Source organism: Ceratina calcarata, unplaced genomic scaffold (assembly GCF_001652005.2).
Source record: "Ceratina calcarata isolate Rehan_Ccalc_2016 unplaced genomic scaffold, ASM165200v1 scaffold250.2, whole genome shotgun sequence".
NCBI classification, from domain to species: domain Eukaryota; kingdom Metazoa; phylum Arthropoda; class Insecta; order Hymenoptera; family Apidae; genus Ceratina; species Ceratina calcarata.
The window spans coordinates 1,269,279-1,292,679 of NW_017147019.1; the positions used below are offsets into that span (position 1 = coordinate 1,269,279).

Here is a 23,401-nt window from a genome sequence, read left to right on the forward strand (position 1 = left end):
GGAGTTATTGGCCAAAAACGAAAATTTGGAAGAAATTGAAGGGGTATCCCTTGGAAAAATCTCGGAAAAATCGAAAATTTTTTTTTGTTGTTTATTATTAGCAATGTTCTTCCGACATCTGATTTCTTTTTAAAAAATGCGTTTCTAAAGTGCATAAACTTTTGGGATTGACTGTATAGCTAATACATTCTTAATCGATTCGTCCTGAAGTATTCGAGATAAAAGAAAATTATACAAAGAATGTAATGTACAAAAATATATGAAAAGTAAATTATCAGAAACCAGATACAGACTACATTTCATATTTGGAATCGATATCATTTCATTTTGCATATATTGCCAATTAGGAGCTGAAATCATTTTTTATAAAACGTATAGATTTTGTTACATTATTAAAAAAATGAAGCTACGATATACATATATGTGTTCGTACAGTATGTTAAGCTTTTCGAATATTTATATGAATATATTCCAACACAATTTACAGGATAATCCAATTTTACCACATTTTCTGCGTTTCGGTGGAGAAATTCATTTAGCCAGACTGCTTCCATCCGCTTGTGAAAGCGTTAACATTAGGTAGAACGTTAAAGCGCAGAATTCGCGTTGGTTTCTCCAGGCAATTCGAAATTTATTCCCTCCGGCGCGAGGCGCGGGGGAACATCATTCCGTTTGTTCAAGCGAGTAGCTGCTATCGAGCCGATTACGCTCGGTCCGTTCCAGCGTGAAATAAAACTCGCGCTAGTATCCCTCTTCTCACGGAAGAATAAAAGCCCGATCGTTCCGAACGCAACGCATTTCCATGGCCGTTTTCGCGGCCTCGGTGTCGTTTCATTACCGTAAAACTTACAGCCGACCGATTGCTGCCGGATTTTGATCCCGAACATTATTCTCTCACGTGGGCGAGGGAGAAAAGGAGAAAGAAAAAGTTTGTATCATTTCGCCTATACTTTAAGCTTCGCCAATATATTTCCCTATTATTTGCATTAGTTCTTCGGTAAAAATATTTTCAATAAACTTTCATTAAAATATGATTATTCCATGATTTTTTTGGTATGTAAGAAATAGTTACACAGTTACGATTACAGAATCCTTTTATAATAGGCTGGCAACTAATAACGAAGGAAAAGAAACGCTATCTATCATTCTATCAGCGTTTCCTTCTATTGGTTTATTCTGTCTCAAAAGCAATAACGGCTAAAAAGTCAGCGGGGAAAATAGACGCGACCATAGATCTCAAGCATTCTCTAGGGAAGGGTGAACGTGATCCGTAATTAATGCGGCCTGTAAGAGGTTGCAACCCTCTCACGCTGCGTTCGCGATAAACTTGAATAAGGCGGGGCGGAGCGAGGGCGAGCGCTAGCAAGCTCGCGCCTCGGACTCGACAATGAGCTTCGTAACACGGTCTATACCAAGTTTCGCAATAAGTTCGACACCGAGTTCTACAATAGCTCGCGGTGTAATAGACTTCACAATAGGTTTTGCTCCATACCGTCTGATAGATCCCCGGGATAGACTAAATCGACTCTTAGATTTCACAAGTTCTGTATGAAGTGATTGTTGCTATACACTCAATAGTAAGTACACGAGTTGTAACAGAAGTGAGTACAACCACAGGAATGTTCACTTTTGTGAACCGAATTTACTAGACAGTCAATATAGCCACTTTTATGCTAATAAAATCAGTGCAGGAAATTATATTTATTTTTTAATGATCGTTCGCGATAATAACAATTATTTGATTGAAGTACTCGAGTGTCCTGTGACTAATGGAGTATGTTTCTATTGTCTCAATGTTGCCTTCAATTGCACGCAAGGCGCTGAATAACGTTTAATGTATATTATAAAATGTTGAAAGCTGTCCGAGAGACAGAAGACTGGACAGGGGAGGGAGGGAAAGTGGGAAACGTTAATAGGACTGTCTACTGTTCGCGAGGTAATGGAAAGACGCGGCGTGACGTGTTTCACGGGAAACACAGCTAGACAACGAACTGTCCACAAGGAAAACGGATATTACTCGAATATCATTCTTCTTTCAAACGTTGACACGTTCCATTTTCTCGTTCGCTGCTCCTCAACTTCGTCCCTGGCTTTAAAAATGCCTTTTCACCTTGCCTCCCTGTTAGTTTTCTCCTCCCCTGCCCTCGTTATTAATAAAATTCAGGGGAATACGCGAACAGTATTTGTTTAATATAGCCGACCTCGGTATATTCTAGTTTTAATTATCGTTGATCCGAAACTCGTTTTTCTCCCGTTCGTCGAGCCGGAAATTTTGAACACGTTTCCAATTTTATATAGTTTAGCCTCCCAGCCAAATTCGCAACGATTAACGTTTCAGAGTATCGCGTTGTTAACATCGCATTATTGCAATAAAGGGAAGGAGTCAAACCAGCTGGAAAGTAAAGGGGATAACAGAAAAGGACGTGCTTGACCATCAGACATTACTTTCAGGTCAACTGATTAACACGAGATATACCAAGGGAGGTCAAAGTGACTTGTTTGGTATTTCTTATAATTATTATTAATTTTCAGTACGTTTCTAAAATTTTGTATAACGTTTTCTATAATATGCAAATAACTTATTCTGTAAAACAGTTTCCTTTTTGTTGTCTTTTTAATATAAAATTTTATGCAGTATACCTGCACATAACGAAATGAGTAATTTTGACCCTCACAGAATTTATTAAATTATTATCATTATCATTATCATTATCATTATCAATTTATTATTCAATTTTTACTTAGAAAACCGTAAAAATTGCTGTCTTTTCTTGTGACTTATTAATTTGAAAATCAAGTCATTTTGACCCCTCCGGTAGAAGCAGATACACGTCAATCACCTATAGTTCTAGTGTTAAGAAGAGAAAGACGTTTTTGCTCGTAGAATATTTTATGCAAGCTTCGTGATTAATGCATAAGCTGAAATTATAGTTGGTACATGTTAAAGTCGAGGGATTTGACCCGGTTTAACTGTACCGCTATTTTCTCGTTACAGCAGTGATGATATGCGGTGGCCTGGTGATGTATCCCATAGGATGGGACAACCGGGAGGTACGCGAGTCCTGTGGGAAGGGTGCTAATGTATACAATCTCGGTAAGTAGTTCCTGCGGGCACGAATCGCGATTTACACTCCGTGTTTCAGTCGTCTCCTCTAACGATTCTCGATTCGCGTCTTAAACCTCGGAAAGTCTTCTCGAAGCGAGATTAAACGGACGATCCGGCATTGAATAAACCGTTGATTTCGGGCGGGGCGTTCTTTTCAGCGAATTTACTTCGGCTGAACTGGTGTCGTTAGGCGAAATTCTACCCCCTTGACGAGGTATAGAAAAAGCTGTGGAACGGGCGACAGGATTACCTGCATACATCCTACAAATGTAACGAGGTTCATTCCGTTGGAAGTTTGCGCATTTCGGTGGCGAATTCTAATGCCCGGGAACGTTTCGGCGCGAGCTACGTACGTACTAGCCTGTTCCCGGAAACCTTACGTAACTCAGTACCGAGACTTATGGCGGTTGTAACTTGGCGAAACTGCGAGCCGCGTCAGCGACAAGTAATCCTTGATTTTCTCGCGATTCCGGACCAGCCACTTTCAACCACTTCCACCTCGTTTTTCTTCCCGGCAGGGTGGGCGGTGCGAGAAAATTTTACACCGGTAGTGGCACTCGAATAAACGATCAAACTTCGCGTGTAAATCCTGTAACGGTGGGAATTTACCGCGCGAAATCGGACGCGCGTGGCTCGCCGGGAATTCGTAAACGAGCGTGGATTGCACGATTGCGCACGGGGGTGCTGTTAACAGTTCTGGCAATGGCAAAACAATTAGGGTTAACAGGGCAAATACACGATAATTTTATACCTCCGCAACAATGTGTTTAGGCATTTGTATCCGAGATAACGCTATCTTTGCTCTTGTTGACATTCCTATGTGCCACCGTTGAAGTCGACTCTGCGAATAAGAGATACGTTCTGCTATTATTTCGTGTGCGCAGTTAGTGAACGGGTAACGTCGGGAGATAGTGAAAGCAAATAGACAGACAGGTAACTTGTCGCTTGGCGACAATCTGATAACAATGGGCAGTCTCGCGGTGTCAGGAGGCGGTAATGATGGAGGACGAGAATAGAGACACCGTTGGGGGGTAGACAGGATACAGGTTGGACGGGACACGTCAACCCGTTGACAGACGTATCTCATCTGTTTCAGGAAAGTGTTCCGTGTCATGGTCGAGCCACCTGCTGGTTGGCTCGGTTGCGCTGTTAATGCTCTGCTTCGGGCTGAGCTTCTGCGCCTCGCGACACAAGCCGTCCAACCCGCACACCGATCCGCTGCGCATTTGACAATCGAGATACTCGGATTCGATTCACGCATACGCTCCGTCGAAGACGACCACTCTGTCCTTCGTCACGGTCTGTTGATCGTCGGAGAGCCACGGGAAAACTCGGTATCCGAAGATCGAAGATTCGCCCGGGATCGGCCAATCCTGGAGATTTCATCGATGCTCAAAATTTCACTCCAGGGAGCTGAGGGCGGCGATATTTTTATTTACGATCGTGCAAGAAACCTTTGGTCGAGTCAACCGGAAAAGTGAATTGCATCAAATTATTCCGGTTCCGTGTAAGTTTACGTTACTGAATTATTCTCTTGTACGTTTGATTGTTTACTCGTCTAAGGTACAGTAGACCGCGTGTGGTTTTCGGCTGAATTATGTACCGTATGTTCATTTATTCTTACTGGTTGAATCAAAGGGAAAAGAAAAACACGGTCAGCCATTCGGTCATGGTCGGGAAAGGATGCGCTTGATCATCCTTCCTTTACACGACTCGACTGAGAACTTTTTCATTAGCTGTATAAAGTGGCGTTAACTACGATCGATGGTTTTTGTGTTCCGTTGACTCTCCAATCTCCGCTGTTCCGTGTCGCGTCGCGCCACGTTTCGTAACTGCGTCGGACGTGTTTCGACACTTTATCGATATCCTCCTTTCTGTGCGTCGTCGTTACGCGTCGGAACACGTTAACAATGTTTCCCGGCAGGGAAGAGCGCCAGAAAGTTCACCGCCTATAAGGCGACGAGACTCCAGGGGAACCACGAGCACCCTTAGGATCGAACTCGCGAGGGGTATGACTGAACCGAGGAAACCGAATTCGAACACGAGAAGTGGCTTCAGTTTCCTAATAGACCAGTGAGGCTTCTAACAGTGGGTGATCCTACGCTTGCTCGAATCGTTTCGCGTTACGCCTCCCCCCCCCCTCCTCTCCGGTATAGCTTGATTAAATTACACGCGGTCCATTTCCCGGTTTTCGGTTGAAGCAATTAATTTCCGAATCGAATTAACCGCGATATCGCGTTTCATACACTGCGCTTGAAGTGTGTGTCCACCTGTCGTTCACATCTTCGTATCACGCCTGCGTTTATTTTGGCAAGTGAGAATATACGCAAAATCTTAAGTATTTTAATCGATGAGTTACGTAGCGAAATATTTATTCAGGTTTTTGCGATGTCGAAATCCAGTGTACAAAAATTGGAACTGCATCCAAAATTGGATTGCATTAACACTAGATTGCCCAAGGAAGTCATTTTGACTGCTTTTGGGGCAAATATACAAATAATAATGCATAAATTATTTTTTTCCCTAGCGAAGTAAATTCTTTTTTTTGTTAACATTTACTAATAACTTGTTATATGACTGTAAATAATATAAAAAATATTAAAAATTAATTTTAAACAAATTTCTTTACACATTATTCTTTCACAATTGCAGTCATTTTGACTGCTTTGGGCAATATAGGTATATACTAAGTTTCAGTCTTTCTAGTGTTAAATTATTGTATGACTTGTTCCGTGATTGCAGCTGTATAATTTATTTAAATAATATTTGCCCGTTTAGAATGATACTCAGTGGTGATATGATACGAAAATGTCACACACGGGTATGCACGCTATCAACAATTTCGACATTTCTAATTTTTCTGCTAGACTTGAATGGAGTACTGTTGGCATGTCTGTTGACTTCTGTCATTAATTGTGCAAATGGTACTTATGGGTGGCGGTGTAACTGAAAAGAGTAAAGCTGCCGGAATGGAATGCTTTCGACGAGTAAACAGACAGACTTGTGGCCAGCTGGTTGTTGCCGAAGCCAGAAGCTCTCCTCGCGACGTTTCCGGCGCGGAACGTTCCGGGATCGATTCTCCTTAGCCGTCGCGTTCTTTGTAAGGTAGCCCACTCGAGGAGACCACGCGCTCGCTCTTCAAGACGTTACTCCTCCTTCCCACGTACCGACAGCCACTGCATTCGACTCGCAAGTTCTTTTGTCACTGGCTCCTCCACTTTGTCTTTGTTTATGCCCCGCCTTTCAAAAGACCAAACTTTCCCCGTTCCGTGCACTTTGCCCTCACGCGTCTCGCTCTATCCGTTCTTGTCGCGAACAATCGCGATGAGCTATTTTTCTTTACTAACGCCGCTACCGCGCGATGTATGGGTTACGTGCTTCGGAATAAAATTTCACAGTACGGATCTAATTGCCTTTCCCTCAAATAGACAGTACGGACAACAATTTGATCATTAATTAAGTCTTAGAGCAATATTTATAAAGAATTGCCCCCTTCAATGAACCATTTTAAAAAATGTTATGTAGGTATGTATAAAATTCTGAAGAAGATAAAAGTGTATTGAAATGAATCACAGATAAATGTTAGGGACCTGAAGTCAAACATTTTCTGAATTTTATAAGTGCTTTTATACACCGTTTCGAAAATCATTACTTTGTGTGACGCTATTGTAGAAAACAATCGTCGTAATGTCAACGAGACTGTGAATATCCGTGTGAAAGCAGTTTAATATCGGCGCAAAAGGAAGGAACGCCGGAAGAAACGAAAATTTTTCACATCCAACCGGAATTGCGCCCGGCGGAATTTCAAGCGGAGCTCGTTAGCGGCATGGGGATGACAAGGGCTCGTAACGCGGTTAGGTTCACAGACTCACTCCTCGGCACTCATCAACCGGGGATTCCTAATTAAAAAGAATGAGTCACGATCATCGTTATCGATCCTACTTCTAATTCGCATAGAAAACGAGTCCCACTCTATCTCGCAATTAAAATTACACACGAGCTCGAAATAATCGTGAATGGGAAAAAAGAGAATGGACAGCTCGAACGCGTGAAGACGGGCCCCGCATTGTTCGCGATTAAATCCGCGTTGTTCGTTCTAGTTCCACGCACCGTCGCGTTTGTTACTCGCTTCATCCGATTCCCATTTCGATGCGGGACCACGGAACATCGCGTTCATCCCGACTCGACAATCGTTGGCCCTTGGTTAAAAAATGAAAAATAAGGGAAAGTGAATTTCCCCTTAACAAAAATCGATATTCCCGGATACCGTTCAACCTTTGAAGCCGGTTTATGCATGACCTCATACGTGTGCATATATGTAAAGCAGCGTACGTATAAAATGCACTGCTGAGCTATGCTACCGAACTACGGAATAGACAGCATAGAAACGGTCCGATTAGATCTTTCAGAAAACTTGATGAACGTTCAATTTATAAGTTATAATTAAGTCGAAAATATTGTCAGAACGCTTATAAAATCAAAATCACGGCAAGTTTTTTTTTATAAAATGACGCTTAAAATCAAAGAATGGCGTATGTTTATCATCGATCGTTCTCATTTCCTCAAAAGTCCTCGATTCGGTTGGAGGTAAAGAAAATTGTAAAAAGGCAGGAACAAGGAAAAGAAGTGTAGCTGGAAACGTGCGCTCAATGGAAGACGGCATGTTGCAGGGATTCACGAGCGTGGCGGGAACAACGCTGCCTTTGAAAATATCATAAAATCGCTAAAAGCGACGGCCCACTTTTCGTCGCTACTCACCTCTTTCTCCTCTCCCCCCCTCCTCCTCTCTCTTTCTCGTTTTGCTTTATACCCGGGCGCTTTACACGAGAAATTTTTCGACAACGTCGCCTCTACATAGTGCACGGAACGGTCGTCAAACGCGTAGAAAACCGTGGAAGCTGAGGCCAGTAATTTCCCTTTCCTTTTCTTGGCCTCGTTAACGAGCCACGCGTGGAACTAATTGCCGCGTCCGGGCTTTGCCCGTTTCGTTTCGCGAATACCTTGTCGCAAACATGAATTTTTTCGTGCGCGAGTTTTCAACGAACTCCCGTTAAATCATCGCTACGCGGAATGAACTCAGACGATTATACCTCAATGAATGTGATCTAGAGTTCCTTATCAAAATAACACCGGAGAGATTGCGTTTTTGGGACGAAGCCGTTACGGGAAATCTCCTCGCGAGTTCGTATCTCATGCCGGGGAACGAAGAGGAACTGAACGTCCACGGGTTTAGTTTAGACTTTAGACAAGCGGTAATTTAAATGGTAATCGCGGCGCGCGCGTCCTGATTCCAACTTAAATTTAAAACGTCAAACTTGCGCCAGTATCGCCTGCGGAGAGACCACCGCAGCGCATCGTGCCGCTGGAAGATTTACAATACAGTTTCCGAGGGAACCCACCACGCGAAGAGTCGCGCAGGCTGAAACAATCGAACAAAGTACTGTCCGGACCGCCGCCGCCGCCGCCGCTCGTTCCTCCCCATCCTCGTTCACCCTGACACGTGCTCCTTCCATTCTCGCCGCTGGTGAAACATACGCCCGAACATAAGCGTCCTTCGCGCGAACAAAATTATTACGCCCGGCTACCCGTTTTTAAACTTCCCCCTCGAGAATTTCTTTCCACGTTTACTCTCACCTCGTCGATTCTCTCAAAAAAGATACTCCGGCGCAGTGAACGACTCTCAGAGGAACGAGGAGAGGAGTCGGTGAGTGATAGATCGACAGCGTTAGCTCGAGGACCGGAGCGAAACTTCCCTTGTAAATCCTGGGCTTGTCCGCACTCCCCCTGCCTGTCTCCAACTCCTCTCGTATATTTTTCTTCCTCCCACGCGCCCTTTATCGACTTCTGACATGCTCGAGCATCCCCGTTCCCCTCGAACTACTCCGCGTTTGCTCTCACGATTATTGCGCATTAGTCTGCTAGGGACCAGTGATGAATAACAACTCTAGTATATTTAGATACAACGATATTGTTCCAACTGTCTAATTGTATGTATACAACAATTTTATGTGTATTTGTTGGCTAGGAAAAACAGACTAATTATATCGCGATTGAAAAACACGCGAAAATTTTAATGACAAACGCTGGCGCAAGCTCGGAGTTCCGACGGAGTTCGACGACTCGTAACAAAAGTTCATCCGTTCATGGAACCGTCGCGTCTCCATGTGCACGAAACGGGAAAAACCGCGACGGGCGAGGGTAACGGCAGCGCGCGAGTTTGCATTTATATAAACTCCGACGTCGGGTTCCATTAAGGGAGAAGATGAGCGTAAGTTTTGTTTCGGTCCGATGCTCGCGTATGTCTACGTATCGTGAACATCCATTGGCATTCCTATTGACTGGGGCATACGACGGCAGACAACGGTATCCGCGTGTCGCGACATCCATTTGTAACGCAGGGGAGGAAGGGATAAAAGTAGTAACCGGAGGACCCTAGCATAACCCGGGGCGAGTTATCGACGAAAGTCGTATGAAACGAAAGTTGGGGAAACTCGTTCGGCTCCTAGCAGTTTCCGCCCTGAGCGAGGTTTGCTCCACCGATTCGCGATGTCGATCGCAGCGTACGACTTCGTATCGCGGTTTCCGCGACCTGTTGCGAGAACCCATCGTACGTTGCGTCCCAATCTCGTGAATACCTTATGTATACAACAGCAGAAAGATTCCTTAGTATTCCTCCCGGATATACAATCCTGCTTATATATCAACGAATAAAACAACATGAATTGTTATGCATTATTTTACAATGCTTATTCAGTAGACTCAATCTTGTATTATTACAAATGAAAGTTCATTTCTTAAGAATATATAATTAAAATGAATAATGAGTATGATATTATTTTTATCCAGTAAGATACATCAAACCGACTGATAAACAAGTGTAAAACCGGTTTAACGATCCCTGAAATAATTGCGAGTCAACAAGATTTGCTGGATGTCCAATTAAACTCGTTAATGACTGGATTAATGAAGAAAAACGGTCGTGTTTCTCGATCGCGTAACGATTCGACATTGAACAAAAAGGGAATAGCGACTGGGGACAATCGTTTTCGTAAACCCGCGCTGCCCTTTGATGCGCCCGACAGGTAAACGGTAAATCGATCAGGATTTGTTGTAACCGTTTACCCTTCGTCCCTCATTTGCATGTAAATTGCCAACCTTTCACAGATGCGAAAAACGATAGAGGGAACGAGCCAGCATCGTCTAGAGAGCGAGCAGCGACGAGCCCACAATTAACTTTCGGCTCGGGGATAGGCGGATAGGTAATGAATATGATGACAGCTGCGCACGAGTTCGAGAACCGCACGTTCGGTGATTAAAATTTAGCTATTCGGAAAAAGTCAATGTAAAGTGTAAATAATGGATAGCGAGACCGCAGAGGTATGGACTGCGTTTGTTGACGGTCGTGGTCAGTTTCCCATCGACGAACAACAACGGTGTGTCATTAATAGAGATTTTTATGCGATGAGAGAAAGAGAGGATTGAAGGTTCAGGGAAATTCATTTACATTTTTCGATTGGTCTTGTGATTCAACTGCACAGGACGTTGATGTTATTATCTGTTACTTCTGTTCAACGATGGGGAACTGTGATTTGAGATATCATAACCGGAAGTCTAAAGCTGTTGTACATTGAGGCGGTCACTCTGTATTCCTATATGTATAGGTGTGAGATCCTTTGCGTGAATGATAGTCGTTAAAAACACGACTCACACTAGCTCTTTACTCATTGTAAATACTATACATATACACTATTATAGTATGTGAATATTCGTAAATGTTACGTATTATTATTATATTTTATAATAAAATGGAAATAAACGAATGACAGTGTTTTTCTTACTCAACCTTTTATTCACACTAATCGTCATTTCTTTATCATAATTTATTTTCATGCTTCTCATTCGAACCAATATGAAATAAATTTTGCAGTTCTTTATTAAAGTTTACTTGACGCTGGTTAATATTATAATAATAATTAAATTAAATTTGGTATCACATGAATTCAGATCACAACTAATAATTTCATTTTATTTCAAAATGAAAAAAATAAAGGTTCCTTTTTTAATAAGCAATTTATTGTGAATTCTTCGTTATGCATATTTTTTACAAGACTTTAGTTGTACATAGAAAATATTAAATATTGCACAATAAAAAAACTCGATTGTGCATAAAAATCAGCAAAGTTTTCTTAGTTATCAACCAACTATTTCGATAATTCCGGGGCACGCAACGTCTGCGAAGTTTATGAAATCGCTTACGATTTGACTACGTATTGGTCATCGATGCGGATTCCGATCGAACTCCGCCTCGTTGACCGGCGGTGTTAATTGTTGGAGAATTAATTAATTAGCGGCCGGGTCAATGGTAGACTAAGTCAACGATTTCAGATCCGGGTCGGTGAAACGCGGTCAAGCGTTCGGAACGAAACGAATTGAACGGAATCGAGGCGCGACTAATCCTCCGACGCGACAATGCTCCCGTTTGTATTCGAAACAAAAGGTATTCCATTCGAGGTAGACGAAATTAATTGGCTGCTCGCCGCCTTCCTATGATCGTTGTTTTACCAGGTATGCGTATATACACTCCCACTCACAAGTCAGTAGTAGACGATCAGTAAAGAGAATGAATGAGATAAATAACAGTAGAACAACTTTTCTTGACTAAAAGTCCTGAACTAAATTGAATATTAGATATTTTATTGGAACTTTATAAATCATATGAATTTATTTTTGTATTTAGGTTTGAAATAGATTCTTGATAAGATTCTGGAAAACAATGGAGATGATAAATTATTTCATTCGCTTATCTTGCGTGACTTTAAATTAAATTCCAGACAAACGTTGTTATATATGTTGTTCTGTCAATCAAATTGAAGGGTCTCTTGTGGACACGTATATATAATTATTGTTTTAAGTTTTACGGATTTCTATAAAAACTATCAACAATTTGTTTGGAAAACTGTCTGCTCACTGGTGACGAAGTGCATACAGGTATTTGGAAACAAATTCCCGCGAGGATTCGACGAAAATGGGTATTCTTTCATTTCTGTCCGGCTCTATTGTCTTCGAAATTCGTCCAGAACAATTCCCCATTGATCGGTACCGGATCGAAAGCAACTATTATTTCGTTGAATCGCGGTCATCTCCTCTCTTCTCTCGTCCCGCCTTGTTGTCTCTTTTTAATCTCGATTCGCGTTTAATTGAAATCTGTGCTCGACGCTTCGTTCAATCGTGGAACGAGCGCAGGGGAGCAACTTTGCAACGATTCGTTTCAAGTAATTCCAACCAATACAGCCATCGGTCCGCTTAGGTCTTACGAACAACGGTCACTGTCAAAAGCTGGCCACGCGACGCGACGAGACAAATCTCGGTCCCTGAGGATACAGCGGACTGTTAGTTCGCATTTCGACACCCTTTGAGAATCCTGAAAGAGATCCGAGATCGACGCGGCGAGGCACTCAAGCGGTGCCCGCGAAAGAGAAAGAAAGAGGGAAAGACTTTCAAGTCGAGGATCTTTCCACGAGTTACCTGGGAATGGACTCACGGCGGTTTTCTCAAGGAAATCTCCATCGCTCGCCCGTTCGTTCCCTCGCGCACTCTCTTTGTGAATGCTCAAACACTCCTCGAAGTATCCTCGAAGGGAGAGAAGTCTTTGTCCCTGTCGATCCTTGGATCTATTTACGATTCTCCTTCCCTTGGCATGGCGATTTCTTCCATCGAACGAACTCTTCGTATTTTTCTGCCGACTGCCTTTTCCCGTAACGTCGCGTACCCACCGCCTCATAAACGTCCCGCATTTAATGCGCTAAAATTTATACGATCCCGCGTTACTGAAACATGGATATGGGCACCTATATTCCTACCCACATATGTATAGGACAACCATAAAATCTTTTTTATTAATCGCTGTGTAAATCATTCACCTTCCAAACTCTTTACTTTATCTTTAAAATTTCAGATTTGTTCAAAAAAATGGCATTTGATTTAACTGAAGAGTTGACAAAGTTAATCACTGCACCTTTGATATTTGTTTTGATATAATATGATTAGGTCTTCACGTAGAAGCAGCTGGTAACTTTACCTGTGTAAGTATCCATCTCCGTAACTTCTGTACGTGCTACGACTCGTTTCTAATTGATAAGACGGTCCACCAATTAGTTCCCGGTATTAATCAATCGACGCAGACGTAAGCAATCGTGGAATCGGAACTGACTATAATATTGTTGTCTGGAGCAAGTTTGACGAGGCTGTACGGTACACGGTATTCGCATTAACGGGAAACTGGCAGTCGAAACACATTGGTCGATGCTCAAACACAATCGGACATCTCGTGTAACGGAGCTACCGAGCGGCTACGTCAATATCGAATATCGTCACCAAGCGAAGCGACGATTCCCTGTCCTGGTATCGATACTTCATACCGATTCCAGTTCGTGCGACGTGACGCGATCGCTCGACCATTCCGTTTCGCGACACAGTCCCAGTATGGCAGGAAATAGCGATAGATGCAATATAAGAAATAGAGATTTCAGATAACAATTTTGCTTAGCAAGACGGATAAATCAACCCTAATTGATGTTGTCGAATAAATCCTTTAACAGAATTTTAATTGCATTCATAAAAAAATATGAATGCAACAATGACAGAATTTTGTAATCTGGTATAATTCTCAATACATGATTTAGAAATATTTCAACGTTGAAATAATGAACAGGTCATGCAGTCTTAAAACACCGAAATTCCCTGAAAACATCGTTGAAAAAGAATTCAACAACCGTCGCAATAAGTAGACGGCTAAGGAGTACGACTGGTTGATTGACAAGTTTTAATTGTTCGTCCTCGGAAGCATCCAATTCTCCCCATTCCTGTTCACCTTTGAACTATTCACCTATCTACCAAGTTAGCACGCATTGTATTGTCTCATTCAAAAACCGTCACTTGAGAATTGAATTGCTACCCTCTTTGATCCTCTTTGCGAGGTAGTAACCCGCTCTTGAAACCCGTCTCTGTTGTCCTTTGCATTTATTTATACTTCTTCCTACGGAAAAGATCGATCTTGGCAAAGAGAAACGAGAAACGATTCTGTGTAAAACCGAGAGATTAATTCGGTGTAGCGAAGGTAATTAGGTGTATCGATTCATTCGTGCGATGATTTTTAATGCTTTCCCAATATATCGAAAAGACTTCCCTAGCTTGCGATAAAACGAGGCAAATTTCTCGATGAACGATTTTCAAATACGAAAGCAAACTCTCGTTCAAGTGCATAAAGTAAATTAAAAAGATATAATAATAAAATAAAATGTCACGTTTAAAGAATGGAAATAAATCTGTCTAGATTTCACTTCTTGAATCTACATTGATCGCTTTGTGTAAAAGTTCTGGAGACCACGCTCTTTGGACACGGCCGATTTCCCCGTTGATTTTGGTCGCCATCCAACGAAGTTTTATCGCGTGACGAGACACTCGAGTGGCAACAGCTCGGTGCTCGGCTTCGGTAAATCGACGACGTCGCGGTCACTCGGTGTGCGCTTCGTTATCAGCGAGTCTGGTATCTCTTTGGCCGGCTTAAAGGGTCCAGGGAAATCCTCGAGAGGAACGTTTTAGTCGCGTTGGTTCTTGCTCTTAGGCTCTGCCCGAGCCACGGCGTACCACCGTGGGGACCGATAAATTCCATTTAGAAGCCGAAGAACCGAGCCGCGATGCGGCCAAGCTTTCGTGTCCCCGTGGTACGGAGTAAAGGGATGCAAAGCGGTTGGTAAAATCGGCCGATGCAAAGTGAGGGAGCTGAAACGACTAGCTCTTCGTTCTCTTTCCTCCCTTTCTTCCGAGACAGGTCTGTTGCATCGCTAAGAAGATTCCAAGCTGGAATCTACGTGCGAAGTAGCACTTGTCGCATTCGTATTCGAGATCCACTGTCCCTCTCCTCCACGTTATCTCGTCACTCCTTCCGGTTGCTTTTCAATCCTTTCTCCGTCTCTCTCTCTCTCTCCCTTATAGTTCTTCTCCGGATTGCCACGCGACCCGTTTATCGCGAGCAACCAGAAACAAGCTGGAGAATCGGTAAAAGTTGCCCTCACCGCAACGAGGTCGTGGCTGGAAGAACGCCACGCGAAATAAAACACCAGCGTAACTGTTTTACACTTTAAAATTTAAATTACGCGGATTTACGTCGGACGGCGTCGGTGAAATATGATAACCAAGCTGAAGCGGCACGCTGCGTTGCGTTGTTGGAGCAAGTCACTTTAAACCATATTTTTTCTCTTCTACCTTCAGATATTGTTTCAACCGCGTTCACTCTTCCCTCCGTGAACCGCTAGGATGTTCCGTCGCTTCGACGATAATATTTTATTAGATTATCAGACCACTCGTAACAATTAAATTTAAATGTTTATATTAATATTTTTATATGACGTATAAAAATGTCACGTACGTATCGTACATACTCGTACAGAATTAAAAAGTGCAAGTCTGTTGTTTCGGAAATCTCATATTTTAATGAAAAATCTGAACAGGAAATGCAATATCTGATTTTCTATGGTTTCCTCGTCTAACGGAGCAACCATAGTCGCTTGTTTTGCTTAAAACGGATCGTATGGCCACGGACAATGGTATCAACAGCATCGTAAAATAATTTGCAGTCGATAGTGGTACGTTCGATCGGCAACGTATAAAAGTTTAGAAGAAGAGAAACACAGAAGATATCGGACGCGCCGTATGGGTCGTTCGTTTTTACTCGTTTGGTTATACAATACATATCTGCGGTAGCCGGGAACGGGAGGAACGGTCGTCTTCATCCGGTTCGCCGGGTCGTTACAACCAATGCGCCGATGCAACGCGACGTTTACACCAGAAACTGTTGTAACCATTCTTTTTTACAACGTTTGTATGTGACGCTCTGGCCGTAGTTCTGTACGCGCTACAACAGAATAAATTCAACTCCGATTTCTCTCCGCTACTCCAATTTCCGGTTGAATAAAATTCGACTATTTGCCGAGCGTTGCTCAATGTCCAAGCGACTCGTCGGCTGTCACTTACTCAATATCGATCGCGGTCATTCCTCCACTGCGAGTCTCGAAATAAATACTAAATTAAATTAACCCAATCAACTGGCAAACGTTAATTCTGATTTAATTTAATTACGTGCTCTTTACAGAAATTAAGGAAGTAAGAGTTGAATATAGATAATTGTTATTATTTAAAGTACACCTCTGTCGTTCGTAGCATGAGTCACAAAGCGTATTTAAAAAATGAGGATTAAATAGTGTCAATATCCAGATTTCCTGTCGAAAAAGAATTTTGTAGAAAGACGTTGACGTAAAGTTTACAAGGACTGCGAAACGAGCTGCGACTAGGGACTAGCAACGAGAGCAATCGTGTTTTGACTCCGAGGGATGAATATTTGCTCAACTCGCCCCCGCGGGCTGTGCGTCGCTATGTAGGCTATAAATACTGCTTTGTATGCATACTGGGCTGAGCGGACCGCCAAGCACAGATAATAGGAAGGAAGATCCGGAGAAGCTATTTTGTCTTGCTCCTTCTCCTTTCCCGTCCCTGTTTCCCCCTACCCCTGTGCTTCGTCCTTATCCCGAACGCCCTCGGTGCAACGTAATAGCGGTGGACCGCACTCCGGCAACCACGTTTCCAAGAAGAATAATTACTAACGAGAATAATTACTAACGTAACGTCGACCGAGTCGAATAACTCGGCGAACAGCAATTGTTTCGAAACTCGACAAGCTTGCCCGGTTCATCTACCACCTCCAGCGATGCTCAATCATTCCAGATGGCTTTTACGTGACCCAATTGCATCCAGATTATTTCATTTCCACTGACATTTTCGGCGCAATCACTGCTTAAGCTATCGTATTGATTTCTCATTTTAAAACGATCAGTTATATATTCATTCCTTGCTCGGATATTGAATTAATTTTACAAAATGACAATCGAGGGTCGTTTCGAAACGGTATCCAAATTAGAATTAATAGTCGGATGCTTTTAGAGCCTGTTTCGGGAATAGAATTCGGTAATTGAAATAGGCAGCTGCTGACGTAACACCGGCACTCTGACTCTCCTTTCAGCTTCGTTTCAATTAGGATATGGATGCGTCACGGAACTGCCGGAACTCGGTCCGTCTAGGCTATTCGAAGACAGACAGAGCAGTTCGCCGGTTTATATCGGGGTTTTACTCGGTAACTACGCCGGACTGCTCCAGGGATAGTTGAACCCCGTGCCCTTTGGCGAGCGTTCCAAGAATAATTAGTAACTACCCGGAACAGGGGCGAAGGGAACCGGCGAGGTAAGTTCGTAAGCTGATGCAAGAGCGGCGCGAGGCGACGTGAAAACGAGTTACCCGACCGCAAGTAGTACGAGTCCTCGCTTGTACCGGCGCCGCGTGTCACCCGTCGCAGTATACACTTACGTTACTACTTACGTGCCCGACCCTCGAATCGAATGCCAGTCTGCAAATACTCCAGCACTTTGCCTTTATTTCCAGTGCAGAGACTTGGGAAAGTTGCTGAATTAAAGTTGAAATTTAAACCGATGCAATATCGCTTACTGAAGTTCGTTAAATCGTGGATTTTCATGGAGAACAAAGCTTTAGCGGATTAAAATAGAAATTCCTCTCACTTAAAAAGGATTTGTTGCTACAATTGATTTTATAAACTTTGTATAAAAATTAAAAACAATAAATTAAATCTACTGTTCATGTTTCATTAAATTCAAATAAACAATTGAAACTCTGTTCGGTATGTGAATAATAAATAATTGTCTTTTGTAAGGGAAATGAATTTAATTCGTATATATTAAAGGAATAATTAAATTAAACGTTGCACAGTAACTATTTTCGATATGAATGGTGAATTGCAGTTATTAAAATCGAAAAACAGACGTCCTGTGGACAAAATGAACAAGCATCCGGCATCCTATGGATTCACGTAAATCATCAACACCCGGGCGCGTGACGGACAAGCGTTTCACAAACGAATCGCTGAAACGAACACTAGCCACCCGAATTCCATCGGGGAAATTTGAATCTTGCTCCTGCTGAATGCAGCTCAACGGCAATGACCAACGACCCAACCAACCAACCAACCAACCAATGGGTCCAACAGGTAGAATTCTCTTCTCTCCCGCTAACATTGTCGACATTCTTGCTCGGCGCGCCACCGTGGACGAGATTATTGTTCGACACCTCACGATTATATAGAGATCTTCGATTTCCCCCCTCCGTAGCTCTGCGTGAGGGTTTCGCCAGTCGTTTACGGCAGTCTCGGCTTACTAACCAATTTGAAGCCACGCGGGTGCAATCGTAGGATTTGCATTGCGTTTTGACCTCGCTACTGGCTAGCTAGCCAATCAACGTGCAAATATGGATAAGCCGGGCCGCGGTGGTCTTCAAAAATACGCTCAGCTACCAAAAGCCTCTTTATCCTCCGACGAAAATTATATTCGATAACGTTTTGCCGTTTTGCCTGCCTCCCATTTTTAGGTGAAGGTTATTTATCAAACACGTAAATAGCATGAGAATTGTTTTGCGAAATTGAATTGCCTTTTCGTATTCATGAACAAAAATTGCCTTGGGGATTTTGTTTGCGTATAGTAATTGTACTATATATATTCTTCCTACTAGTAGGAAATATAATAAATTAAGTATATACGATAATTGTTAAATATAATAGTAGTATTGTTTTTCACAGAATCCTAAAAACTCGAGCTGTGATCGATCGTTAATTTGTTTTTGCATCACCAAGATCCAACCGCGTATTCCTTTCTTTCTTTTTCGCCCTATTTCTCAGCAATATTCAGCTAATTTTCAAGAGAACCGTTTCCACTCAACGACCAAGTTCTACTTTTTCCTTTTCGCATTCCCCTCGTAGAGGACCGGCACGTTGCGCGAATTGACGCGCAAACGAGGCCGGGATTTATTTTAAATTAAAATCAATACCTCCATCGCGAATTGACTTTAAGCATGCCGCGTTGCGGTCGGTTTATTGAAACTTTCGTGGCTTTCGTGCAATTTCGTTGTGCTTTGGTTTAATCCCGCAGGACATGTCTCTGCCCACGACTTTCCTCTTTTCTCATCGTTCTCGGTCGCTTGGCGTCGCGACACCCGACACGGCACGCTCTTCCACCGGCGGCGTCGCGTCGCATCGCTCATTTCCATTCCATCATCGTGCGATCATGGTCGCGTTTTGGAAAATTCGACGGCAAATTAGACGCTCCACTCTCTCCCCCTCGCTCGCTATCTCTGTCCCTCTGCTTGGCGCGTCGCATCACTGGAATACAAAGTGTCTTCCTTTAGGACGAGATCGGGTACTTGTCGATTTACCGAATCGATCGGGCTCGACTCGATTCCGCCAAGTATCGATCACAACGACGACGACGACGAGATATCGAGGGTCGGCGGTATATGTAACGGGAATTCGAGGCACGTTTTGAATCTCCGGGTTGGGTCGGGGGTTAGTTCGACGCGGACAGGCGCAGCACAGATCCTCGATGAATGTCGAAGAAGCCGGGGCTCGAATTTCATTATCGACGAACCGAGCTAAACCGATCGGAAGGAAGGTCGAGAACGAGGAGAGGAAGGAGGAGGCTAGAGTGGAGACGGAACAACACCGGGTACACGACGCGGAGCGACGGGGGTTAAGTGGGTTACGAGGGTACGAGTGAATAATTCTGCCTTCCAGTCCCGGGGTAGAGATTGGGAAAAGATCGCGTTCACTCTCTGACGCAGTTTTTAGAAACCAACCAAGCAACAGTGTGCCGTGGGAATCTGTGTACGTAAGTGTGCCAGAAGCGACGGAGAAAGCGTGTACTCATATTACTTTCATTTTTATCTAATCATGATTTTATTCAGTGTACTTTCATTTTTATTTTAATTTGATATCATCTTTTATCCGAAAATTATTATCAAACATATTGAAAATGGAATAGTTTGTCAATAAGCCTATCTCGAGTATACTGGAACAAAAGAGCAAAGCAAGGCGGTGTTCAAATCTTTATGTGACATTATTTAATAAAACTGTAAAGCACGCCTGTCATAGGATCACAGGCGTGTCTGTTCTCCGAACGCGGGTAGAGAGGAAAACGCGTGCCGCATTCGAGGACAATATTTACCAGGCAGTTGATGGATGCTCCGAAAACCGGAAAACTCGATCGCGAGGCACGCGCGTATGAGTTCCGGGAAGGGAAAACTCGCCGAAACCTCGCGGCATGTTTGTGAGACCCGAAGATTTCAAACGGTGCGGTGCGCAGCTTTTTGCTGTTGCGTCGCGCTACGAGAGCGAGACTCGGTCGCCTAGAAATGCCTCGCTGCAAATCGCTTTGCCCGGAAACTTTACCTGGGGAACTCGGGTGAACTCGTTACATATTCCTTTCTTCAAATATTCCATCTTTTGAAGCTACAAATACCTTCTTAACCGTTTTTATGCTTTCGTAATTTTTTTTCTGCTTTCCCTCATTCCTTCCGAGCAATGAGTTCGCCACCGTTTTTACTCTAAAATCAAGGAGTCTCTTCGTTTGTACCTGCCGAGAGGTCTTGTTGCGACACGAAAATCATTTAACGAGTTGCCGTTCGTGTTCTCGCCTGGCCAAGTTACGATCTTAATTAACGAATTCAAAACTGGCTTGAAACGGAGGAAAGTGGTATTGTGTTAAACAAAAATGGCTGATGAATTCTTTAATCGCACCGAATAAGCTAATCCTGTTTCTTTAATTAATTTATATTACTTAATTACATTTTAAATAATAATAGAAATCAACATAAATATGTTTTACTATTCTTATTTTTCCTCAATTCACTAAAGAGATACAAAAATAGCATTGAAATGGAATTCAAAACTGTCTTATCATCCCTCTTCGATATTTCCATTCGCGATTTATATTTTCCTCAAGCATAGCGGAAATACCTATGTTTACGCGTTATTATTTATCGTCGTACGCGCCGTTGCTCTTACGAATCTTTGTTTTACTTGGGCGGTTCTTGCTCGGATCCGCGGCGTTTCGCGTCGCGCCTGTAGAATCCGCGAACTATTTGTAATTTTCCGCTCGGTATGCCCCAGGAACTCCGACATTTTCTGGTCCCGGCGTTCCCAGCGACCGACGACGCGGAAAACGTCGACGCGTACAAGATAAATCGTGGACAGTCTGCCGTTTCCCAGAAAAAGAAACTGTCGCCGCGACGCGACGCGCCGTTTTCTGTTGCCCCAGGAACCGATCGCCGTTCGACGCGACACGTCGCGATAAGTCATCGACGTCGATGATAAAAATCTAACGTTATTACGTCACCGAAATACGATGTTTTCTCTGTTTTTTCCGACCTGATTCGTTTACTATCACATCACTTTTAACTAGATAAAGAATCGTGAGAGTCACCTGGAAATTGCAATGATGTTCTAATAGTGATAACGTGACACTTCATTTCATATCAGTCATACACATATAAAAATATACTAATTTGAAAGTTCAATTGTAATAACTATTTGATTCGTGACATTGGATTTTCCTTCGGAAAATTCTACGATGGTTAAGAATCAATGCGGCGTGGCGTATCGAGATAATTTTCGGATCAGGGAGACGCGACGCGACGGTCGTCGAGTTAATTTACATCCGGGGTTAGGAACGAATCGAGCAAGAAAGGGGATAAAACTGGTTGGGCGAGTTCCGATTGCTTCGACTCCGTCTCGATCCACGGCAAATATCGTTCCAGTCTCATTTCCCATCCGACTGGTTGGTCCGGGAATCTCCGGCGTGGAGAACGTATACGCGGCAGAAGGTGGAGGAGGTGAAAATTGCCGGCGGAAAGGATTAATTCGGCGAAGGCGGCGCGGTCGCGATCGATCTTCGCCCCATCATTTCCGGGTTTGGTTTTTCCCAACGGATATTAAAGTCTCACCGGATCGAATTTATAATCAACGCGGCAGGGGTGATTGTAATTGCTTGAAAATAGAAACGTGACGGAGTGGGATGAGACAATCGAAACGCAGCTCCGATACCGAGCGTGTCAACGTTTTCCGCTGACATCGACGTCCTCTCCTCGTTGCAGTCGTCGTCGTCGTCGTCGTCGTCGTCGTAACTGTGACGTTGTCACCGATTTCTCTCTCCGTGTACCGGCTGTGCTCGTTAATTATTCAAGGACGTCGCCGAATGGTACGACGTCCGTATAATGGAAACGGGCAAGATCAAACCGTAACCGTCTACCCGATTCGACTTTAAACCGTCCGACAAACGAGCCAAGTTTTCCGGATCGATCCAATTGCCCGGCGAAGACCTTTCCTTATCCAGACCGTTCTCTTCTACCTCCCACGTTCTCGTGTCTTGCTAAACGTCATTATTAACGATGATTTTAAAAAGAAATATGACTTACAAATATCTATTGATTATATCGAATTGTAAAAAGCCCATGCATGTGTCATTGTATATAAACCTTATATTTGATGTATAATAAATCAGGTATAGTTAAAATAAAAAATGTCTATAATTTATTTCATATTATATGTAAAAGTGGCCAACATTTAATCTTTGAAGCATTTTCTCATAAGACAAATTATCATAGTTTGGATTATCGCGGTTTCTCAGTTCTCTAGATGTCAACCGTCGGAAAATCCCGTTTTCCCGTTACGTATTGCACCTCATTGGCAATGCTACCGTCGTTTTACGAGCGGCTCGACGATTGTCAGGCCATATGCCATTCGACGACTAAGGGATCGCTATTGCTGACTCCGCGAAGGATTCGGGCACGGGTAGGTAGTTTCCTCCCATCATCTTCCTTGTCGCGGAGGAACCTGACGAAGGGTCGTTGCGGATAACGCTTGGGAAATATACGAGCCATCCAATCCATAAACGCCAGCCGCACGATCAAGAGGGAAATTAAAATCTTTTTCTATTACTAGTTGGTTTTTCCGCAACAAATTTCCTCCCGCTTTATCGTTTCGTTTGTTTCGTATTCAAAGGAAGCTGTGCGCCCGGCTCGGCCTGAGAATCAAACTCATTCTAAGCGAGAAAATTCCTCTGCTACCCCGTTGCGATAACCGATTTCTTCTTGACATTTTGCGAGGGAGCTCCAGGGGGGGTCGCTCGCCTTGTATGATAACCGTAAATTTCTCGTCTTGAACAGGTAAACGGAACAAGGTTCAGGTTGCTTGCCAGCGAAACGCTTCACGTCAATTATTATTCTGCTTCCTTAAATATGATCGCATCGCAACTACGAAACTAATTTACTGTTTTCGATTAAGGTTGTATGAATCCTTACAAAACAATGACGAAGTATTAAAATTTCAACAGTTACTAAATATTACAT

General features: G+C 43.1%; 1 protein-coding gene across 6 annotated transcripts in view; it reads left to right on the top strand.

The window, feature by feature from the left end:
• Nucleotides 1–23,401, top strand: part of LOC113464081 (LHFPL tetraspan subfamily member 6 protein) — a 45,050-nt gene that overhangs the window by 10,525 nt on the left and 11,124 nt on the right. The window contains exons 4-5 of one of the 6 annotated variants that reach the window (XR_003388913.1): nucleotides 2,996–3,094; nucleotides 4,203–4,613. The exons of 1 other annotated variant lie outside the window; for it this stretch is intronic. Coding sequence is in view for 4 of the 5 variants with exons in the window: in XM_026811948.1 (XP_026667749.1) it covers nucleotides 2,996–3,094; nucleotides 4,203–4,336 (233 nt within the window). In the remaining variant the exon portion in view is untranslated. 4 more of the 6 variants (XM_026811948.1, XM_026811950.1, XM_026811947.1 and 1 more) reach the window with 4 other exon arrangements.